At 38.7% G+C, this 9,554-nt stretch overlaps 1 protein-coding gene across 1 annotated transcript; it reads right to left on the reverse strand.

Annotated features, from left to right (window-relative positions):
* Positions 1–1,000: 1,000 nt before the first annotated feature.
* Positions 1,001–8,563, reverse strand: slc35f2 (solute carrier family 35 member F2). Its single transcript, XM_085470956.1, has 9 exons — positions 8,439–8,563; positions 7,824–7,923; positions 7,263–7,435; positions 5,899–6,026; positions 5,272–5,431; positions 4,838–4,994; positions 3,617–3,669; positions 3,343–3,497; positions 1,001–2,374 (listed from the first exon to the last, which is right to left on the reverse strand). The coding sequence occupies exons 2-9, from the start codon at positions 7,910–7,912 to the stop codon at positions 2,168–2,170; spliced, it is 1,122 nt and encodes a 373-aa protein (XP_085327082.1). The 5' UTR covers positions 7,913–7,923; positions 8,439–8,563; the 3' UTR covers positions 1,001–2,167.
* Positions 8,564–9,554: the final 991 nt, after the last annotated feature.

The raw sequence follows: 9,554 nt of genomic DNA on the forward strand, positions 1-9,554 counted from the left end.
TAAGGACTCTTGTTCTGGTTAAACTGAATACATAACCAGATCAACTTTCCTATATCATGTGCAAAATTATAGCACGTGCCATATTTCCACATCATATTTCACACACACACATTCTTGTTAAATTACATTCACCAGCCACTTTATTAGGTGCACTTTGCTAGAACCCAACTGAACTCCCCTTTGCTTTCAGAATTCAAGGCAGAAACATTCCTTTAAGACTTTGGGTCATATTAACATGATTAGCATCACATAATTGCTGAAAATATTTTGGCTGCACATCCCTGATGCAAATCTCCTGTTCCACCACATCCCAAAGGTACAGTACTTTATCAATTGAGATTTGATGACTGAATTCTGACCCTACCAGTCTTCTATTCTCCCATTTTTGTGAGCCTATATGAACTCCAGCCTCCAGTGGCACAGTGCTGTCTTCTACTGCTGTACCCCATCTGCTTCAAGGTCTGATGTGCTTTGCTCTTCTGTATACCTTGGTTGTAACAAGAGGTTATTTGAGTAACTGTTCTTATCATCTGGAAGCAGATATCTGATATCAGTGGGGCATTTTCTCCCACTAAGGTTCCACTCACTTAATATTTGTTTTTTGGACTCTGTAAACCTTTTGCTGGTTGTGTGGAAAACAAATCTCAGAAAATCAGCATTTCCTGAAATACTCAGATCAGCCCACGAGAGACCAGCAACCATGTGGTGTTTAACATCCCTTAAATCACCCTTCTTCCCTACTCTGATGCTGGGTTTGAACTTGGTTGTCCTGACCCTGTCTACATCCCTAAATGGGTTGAGTTGCTGTCATGTGCTTGGCTGATTGGATACTTCCGCAGATGGGAACAAATATACCTAAACAAGAGGACAGTGAGTGCATAATCAAGAGATAGAATATCCACACATCATTTGTCTAATGCAGGACTGAGATAGACTTACATGTTTTCATTTCTGTAAAATCATTTTAAAGTAAAGTAACTGAGAAAAGACAAGAACAAAGAAAATTTCAAAAAATATTTTAATAGTAAAAAAGTAAAACTCTGGGTGCAAGAAAGCCATGATGCAGTTTGTAGATTGCCAAATGACATGAGTATAAAAACTGTAACAGCACCAGAGGAGACAACTAAATGAGCTAAGTCATTTGTCTGCATGCAGCCATGTAACTCAGAGGAATGTAAAACTGTAGACTGTAGAGGTGAAGAAACAACAAAAACAAAACATGAAATATGGTGACATTTTATGAAACAAAAAAGAAAACAAACAAAAATCAATAATCAAACAATAAACAGCAGCGGGAGTGAAAGTTGACGTCAACTGACCCACCCTCTTTAACCCCTTTTCTCTGTTTATTAAATAAAGGAGAAAACCGCAAAAATAAATCTTACAGGGGACTTATTATGCTTTCCTTTTGTCTGTGATGATATTCTGTTAATATGCTCAAATTAAAAATAACTAAAGTCTAAATTAAGGCTCTGTTTATCAGAGGAGGTACTCCTAACATGGTCATCCCAGGTACACTACAAAGACTCTGAATACAGAAGCTCCGCCTACCAGTTGTTAGAACTTTGTTTCTGAGGGGCAGCCAATCAGAAGAAAATTGGCTTAAATGGGGAGGAGCCTAAACACTTTGTTTTAGACAGTGGATGAAGTGAAGGGCTGTGCTATTCAGTTCAATCCAATTTCATTTATACAGCATTGTGCTAACGCCCACAATAAGATTTTAAAAAAGGATGATTCTGAACTGTGGATCACACCAAGCTAAAGAATAAAAATATGGAACTGAAAATAGACACAATAGGTCCTTTTTGTAAAACTCTGACAACTTCAAGGGAAGCAACAGGCAATATTCTATAAAAATGCTACAGCATTAATGAAAATGTGGCAATACAACTGTAGGACCCTAGATGCAGTCTGATTTCTTGTGCTTAAAATGTATACTTTTATTCTGATAGTCTGGTGCAGACAGGAAGTTTGGGAAGAAGAGAGTGGAGCCACACGGTTTTTTGACCTCTCAATCTCTCTTCATCTATTTTGAACTGAGCGCACACAGGTAGTCTCTGGCTTAGTGCATAAAAGCTCAACTTCTGTAACAATATTGAAGTAAAAAGAGTAAAACTGGCCTTTATCCACTGACCTACAGTAGGGGAAAAAAGATGTCATTCTTCAGTCATGGTGTATCGTTGGCTGTGAGTGTCTCGGTTCTCTGAGTGTCATTGTCTGCAGACAGCAGCAGCTGGTCTGAGGAGCTTTGAGCCTCGGGGTCATCAGATGCTTCAGTAGGCTCTTCGGGTAAAACTGAGTATGTTGGGACAGCGTTGAACATGATAAAACCCACGGTGATGACGACAAATGAGACGATGTACAGGGCTGAAAACTGAGACACACAACAGGGACACAGATTAACGCTAGAGGATTTTGTTCATGTGTGAGGCCTTTTTTGCTTATACCTCCACTGTCATTAATCAAATGGAGTTGTTGTGGGCAGTGTAGTATTTCAGGTGTACGTCCTCTCCTGTTGTAATCCACCTGCTACAGTTAAACAACTATGATCTACCTTGTGTACTTTGTGGTTGGGTTTTGACTTCAGACCGTTTCTGCATTGTTCTGAACTAAAAACAGTTCTAGGAGGTCAAAACTTTCCAAAAGAAAAAAACCCATTTAAAAACCAAGCAACAGTAACAAGAACACAAAATTCTTCTTCTGTCAAATCCTAGCCAACCTTCACATATCCATTAACCCTCCCCGGGTTGACTGGCAGCCTATTGTCATGTGAAAAAGTCAATTTTTGCTGTTTATTGGTTTTTATGCAAGTTGAAATGCCTTCTTTTTTGCAAGTCTTGTCAAGTCAACTTTAGAATAAATCTTACAGAAAATCTTCATCAGCTGATCACACTTCTACTACCCTGTGTAACGTATCGAATCCTTAAGGAGCTATGGGGATGACAGGGTTTGCTGATGCATAATGGATGATACAGGGATCTTGACCATCCTCTGCATCATTTACTGGGCATGCTGCTTGAACATTTTCTCTAACGTCAGCCTTAGACTTACTGCCACAAGGTCAGATACAGGAAATCATTACCCCCTTATTTAAATGCACTCCTAGCATTTATTTTACTGAACAATATACCTATTTGATTTTCTAAATATTTCTCACTGGTCATGTGCCTGTCATCTTGTTTTTCATGCTCTAGTAGGAACCAACTGGTTCAGCACAAAATAAATATTTTAACTAACCAAATAAATCATTTGCATTTCCTGCTGCTGCGAGACAAGGCAGAGCTATCGCTCATTTCTCTCATTAAGGACTGACATGCATACATACAGACATCACAAACTCACCTTGTACATGAAGAGAAAGAGGCCACAGAAGAGGCTGAAGAGGTCAGCAGTGAGCAGAGAGAGGTTCACTGCTGTGGCGCTCGTCATCTTCACCACTACAGGCATGAAGCTGTATAAAGCGTACATGCACAAGGTGTAGACTACAAACAGCATGGCTGCAGAACACAATAAACAGATTTGAGTGAGAGGCAGTGGAGTGATATTAAAATCAGAGACGCTTCTATAAATGTGATTATGTTGCAGTTTAATATGACAGTACAGAAAGTGAACTCACAGATGTGAACGTCCCACTTGATTTCTCCTACTGCACGTGTTTCCAGCACAACTCTGCAACAATAAGCAACAAGTTAAAATGATGAGGGAACATCATTAATAAAGGGTATTGCATCACAATTAGGTACTATTAGGTATTACATGATTAAAAAAATATTTGTTTGCATTTGAACTCATTATACATGAGTAAAGGTTGAGCAACCAAAACTGGCTCCTGAAGGTCCTTATATGTAAGATATCATATCATCATGTTGCCTAGCAACCACTTACCAGCGGCCTAAAATGACCTGTTTGTAGCTTCATGTATTAAGAAGAGGATGATTTTGATTTCTGTTTAACTTTCAAAACACTTAATATATATCCACAAAATCTTCAGTATGTGTAGTATATTGTGACATCATTGTGTTACCTAGCAACCACCTATCGACTGACTAAAACCACCAAAAACCCACATTTTTCCTGTTTCTTTGTTTGTTTTATTAATTTGTTTTATTCACGTTAACACTGGTGCTAGCCTTGGTCATCCTCAAATCCTCCATATTCATACATATACCCACAACCTAAATTTAAATAAAGCTCAACAAGCAAGGTCTTCTCACACAGATATCACTGAAATTCATAGAAAGTATAAGAAAAAAAGATGCTAAAATCACAATCATAATCTCAAAATTTTCCATTTTCCAACTATTCTTGTTAACATCTTCTATAGTGTCTATCATGGTCTCATCTATGTGTTTTTGCTCTCGCCTTCTTATTGTTCTGAAACCAGATTAAAATTTTAAAACACAAGTTGCTAGCAAATAAGCAAACTGTGGGTAATTCTCATTTCTGACTCTTGGAATGACTTAAATTCATAAAATGGATTTAATGTTTTAAATGAGCGACCCAGTCCAAAAATAATCAAAGTGTTTGTGAAGGTCAGGTCCTTTGCTTGTCTAAGATCTGAGGAAAGACCCAAAGGATTTTGAAACACAGCTATCGCCCCCTGCTGGCTGTTAAAAGGAATTCAGGTTTAAGACACATCTGGTTCATCTATTAAACAATGTGGGCTGGCAGAGAGCTGTGATGTATATTATCTGATGGCAAAAAAGTGACATTATTCACATTATATTAATGATATTAGCACATTAATAGTGGCTCAACAATAGTCATTACTCTGTAACAACAGTACAGAACAATACTACCTGCTGTGTCAGTGGTGCAGAAAAACACAATATCTTACAGTTGTACACCGCTGATGAGAGTCCCAAACAGGCCCATCATGCCCAGGAATTCAACTCTGCTCAAGTTCTTCACTGTGTGCTCCTGGCACATGTTGGATATGGCGTAGAGGACGGCACTGAGCAGGACCAACCCATCGCCCAACAGTACATCACTGGCTGCACAGAGAGAAAGAGACAGTTAGTATAAGACACAGGCACAATTCCAATTTAATTCAGTTCAATTCATACCAACATCTGCCTCTCAGACACTGAGGAATTATTTAATATGAACCTACACTGACTGCGTTACGAATCTTTTACAGTGATAAATGTATTTTTGCCTGTTTGTTTGTTTTTAGTCAGATGAGGATACTGGCTGTCTGAATGCCTTCATGCATCAAGAGGATAAACAAAAAAGTCTGACATTAACTTTGACTGAGGAAAATGTTCTTACTGGATCCCTGGTCTCTTCCAGCCAGAATGTCAGCTCCTACCATGGCCCCCACCCCCAACAAACACACTGCTACAGCTACAAAGTGGATCACCCGATATCGAGTCTTCAGGAAAAACCAAGAAAGTAACATCAGCACCGGGATCACAAAGCAGTCCAGCAGCTGAAACACACACAGTGACAAACAGGCGTTAACATGAGGGCAAAAGACATGTTGCACTTCATGCAAGCCAGCTTGTTCCTCACAAACAGACCTCTTTAGTATAACCTCCTACCATGTGAAGTCAGCCAAACTTGACTAAAAAATAGTCAAGTTCAGCTGTAAACCCAGAGTGTTTTTTACACCAAGATGGGAGAATTTTACTGAGAAAGTGAGAAACACCATACGTTCACATAGTAGCACCTGTTTTATGTCCCTCTTTGAGTCTATAGAGTATCATTACATACAAAATAAACATTGCACTTATTTCAACAAGACTTCAAACTAGCAGCTAAGACAATAAGCTCATCAGGAGAGCAGCATCAGGCTCGCCCCCTGCTGCCCAGTGAAGTCTTTTGGTTAACCAAACTATACATGTGTTCAAAGCAAAGTCAGGAGAAGAGTCTTTACTGACAACACTCTTTTGTTACCTGTATACTTGTCAGCGTGGTAAACTGGTACGCCTTCACTACTGTGTAGTTCGCCTCAACGTCTGCTATAGCCATCCCCAAATACTTCCACCAGTTGGTTTTTAAAATCTGTAGGATGTTCCTGTCACCTGAAGAAACACATCAGACTGAATTCAAATGGTCCATAAGACCCTTTAAACATCTAAACACTGCTTTACACATACATTTGGTGATCTGAACAAACTGTGAATCATTAACTCCTTTGTGCTATTTTCTGCTCCTTTGATCTTATTTTACTCACTGTTCAAAGGATATTATAAACAAAGGGAATTAAATTAAGCTTCCTTTTAGAGGAGTTGATGCTGTGCTGTGTTATAACCTGGATAATGTTCATTTATTTGCATTCAAATAGTGGTTACGTGATACGATTATGACGTCAACGTGATTCTGCTCCATTGCTAAATATTTTGTATCCATTTGTAATTAATTAATGTGTATATGTAAACAGTTTATGTTTACGATAAAAGATGGATTTTCAGAATAAGAGCTCTAGTACTAATATTTGTTTCTGTCCGCTAATATGCTTATAGTGAGCAACATGAGGACAATTAATCATCACATAACACTGCAGCTTCTGTGAACTCTGCACAGAATTTTAGTTTATTGCCTATTGTCCTTTTACCTTGTTTTGTGCTATATTACAAGGATGGAAGCTCGGATGACACAAGTCTTAAATAATGAGGCGATCTCTGTGAGCCAGACGCTCAGACTTAACCTTGTTTTTTCTGCTCTTTATGAGATCAGTGAGAGCAGATAATATGATACTATAGATTTTCAGGCACAGAAGTCACAATCATCTGTGGTTCAAACCTTCTGCTTGCGATAGGCAGACAATCAGAAGAAAGTTGTGTTGAAGGGGGAGGAGCTTAAACAGCTTGTTTCAGACAGAGGATGATCTAAGAGGCGGCACCAAGTACCTTATAAAATCCTTTTGGCTGCTCCCTTTAGGGGTCATCACAGTGGATCATCTGCCTCCATCTCATCCTATCCTAAACGCCTCCTCTGTCACATCAACCCTCTGTACGCAAAAAGGAGGAGGACATGAGGGGCTGATGTGACAGAGAAGGATTATTTTTTAACAGTGAATCAGGCAAAGCTACTCCAAAAATAAAAGCATGGAGCTGGAAATGAGGTTAATACTGTACATCTCCTTTAAAGTTCACTCTTGTGGTCTCACCACTATTCCTTTTCCCGCTAAATCAGCTTACTTTACCATAAATTTGCAGGTTCATCAGTATGATTGATGCTACAGAGAAACATTTACTTATTGTGACTCACTGAGAGCAGCCAGAATGTCAAATATCCTGAGAGCATGACAGTCTGACCTGTGCGGGTGCTGAGGTGTGTTGTGTAGGTGAACAGCAGGAGGGCGTAGTTGAGGAAGCTCTGCAGCATGGGTGTCTCCACTTTGGCATGAGTCAGGTACTCACAGCTGACTGCTGTCCCACATATCAGCAGTGACAGGACCTGACCCATGAGTATAGTCTTCAGCAGACTCCTGGTAAGTGAAGAACACGAATCATGCATCAAAAGAAAAACACTGTCGTGAATGTCATGATGATATTCCAACTTGCAATTTGCTTAGGGACATCTAACCGAATATTGGTAGGGGTGGATGCATATATTTGTATATTCAGCTGTATGTGCACTCTTGACACTGTGTGGTTTAGAGAAAATCCCAAATAAATAAACACTTGTGCACCTGATTTTTTGTTTTTACAGTCATTAAATATGTATGCTGTTCAACCATTCGACTCTTGAAAAATGTGGATGTAAGTTCTCTAGTTCTTTTACAACCCTGGTGATTCCACGCCTGTTACATTCACTGATACAACATACATTACAGTAGCTAAAAACGAGATTTACACATCTAGATTTGTGCTCACCACGTGAAAACATCTCTCAGGTTGTATCTGTGCAAACCACAGCCAATCTTCATTTTCCCACACAATCTCTCCTCCACGGGCCCCTCCATCTCTCTAAGAGCTAAACATAAAGACATAAAGACATGGACACCGAGCAAGATTAAAAGCTGGAAGAAAAATAATTGGGAATTAGTGTCTTTCGCTTTCAGTATCTTCATCAGACTGCCCAAGCAGAGCATGACACCTAATCTCCAAAGGACTGAGGTTAATGTACAAACACATTGCATGAAGTGATTAAAACCGGTTATATATATATATATATATATATATATATATATATATTTCGTTACGAGCTTTGTGTACACTGGAGGCGTCGACGCTGATAGGTTTACTATTACATGCTTTAGTTAGAAAATAAATATCCCGAATTGTAGTGTAGCTCGTAATGATTCGTAATACGTACTTAGTTACGTTAAAGCAGGTATAAATAATTAGTAGCAAGTACAGAAATATTAAACTTAAACTTTTCAAATGGAGTTTGGTGAACCTTGCGTCATTTATTACACTCCATTAGCTAAACAGCTAACAAAACAGCGAATTAATCCATGAATGTAAATGAATATGAATAAAACATACATTTTGACGTTCAATTATGTGGTGACATCCTCCAGCTGTGGTGATTTCATGTTTATTCAGGAAGAAAAAAATCTTCGTCCACGAGGAAACACCTCTCAACCGGGATGAACAGGACTAACCTCGTGTTCGCGTAGGACCGCCCCTTACGCTCTGATTGGTTGCAACGAATTCTAGGTGACGTGTGCACAGTGCAGTCAAACTTATTAAGCTGATAAAGAGGATAATTACAGTTAGTTTAGTCAGAAAAAAATAACACAAAACGTATTTTATTAGGGATGAATTATTGTTATTAGTATATTTGTACAAATTGCTCATTGATGCTTTGGCAGTGTTGTTTACGGAAACTTTCATGCTTATAAAGTCCTACTTGCTGATCGCGTACTTGTGGCATGCGGTGTGGAGATCTGCCTTTCTGATTTTTCTGATGGGCTAGCACTGCATCTCTATGCCTTGTTCCCGAGTTCCACATAATGTTCCACATTTTTTGCAGAAGTCAGCATGTGAGTCTAACAACACACACTTTATGTTTTTAAAAAGTTGCTGATCCGAAAAAACCAAAGAGGAAATAACCAGACAGACGAGCAGACAAAGGTAGGCTACTAGCAGAGGCTAGAAACAGAGATTATATTTCTTCCGTATTAGCCTCTCTTCATTTGCTTCCTCTTAAAACCCTTTTAAGATAAGATAAGATAAGATAAGATAACCTTTATTACAGGTTCCCACACGTGTGGGAAATTTGTTTTGTTACAGCAGTGGACAGTGCAAAGTTGCATAGAAAAATTTGAGAAAAAACACTGGAATAATATATCTATGAGATACTGTACACAATAGAATAGAATAAAATAAAATACAATATACAATGGAATAAAATAGAATACAAATGCTATATACAATTGAGTATAATACAACAATGCGAGAAAAAAGTATTGCACTTAGTGTTATTGCTATTACACATGTGTGGATGTGTGTGTTTGATCAGTTGAAGTCTTTGTTGTGAGTCCGACAGCAGTAGGGAGGAAAGACCTGCGAAATCTCTCCAATCCTTCTCCTCACATAAAAGCCCCGAATTGGTCCATATACCCTAAAGTATATATAGTACTTTAGTATAGTATCATT

Source organism: Copadichromis virginalis, linkage group LG10 (genome assembly GCF_057382275.1).
Source record: "Copadichromis virginalis isolate Kocher_CV1m ecotype Utaka linkage group LG10, C_Virginalis_male_GT1.1, whole genome shotgun sequence".
Taxonomy (NCBI): Eukaryota; Metazoa; Chordata; class Actinopteri; order Cichliformes; family Cichlidae; genus Copadichromis; species Copadichromis virginalis.

Excerpts from the sequence above, each read along its gene's own strand:
- slc35f2 (XM_085470956.1), bottom strand. The coding sequence starts at position 7,912 with ATGGAGGGGCCCGTGGAGGAGAGATTGTGTGGGAAAATGAAGATTGGC. Across the intron at positions 6,027-7,262 it reads ACACCTCAGCACCCGCACAG|GTGACAGGAACATCCTACAG; the intron begins GTCAGACTGTCA and ends GTGTTTCTTCAG. Across the intron at positions 2,375-3,342 it reads TCTTTCTCTTCATGTACAAG|TTTTCAGCCCTGTACATCGT; the intron begins GTGAGTTTGTGA and ends TGTGTGTCTCAG.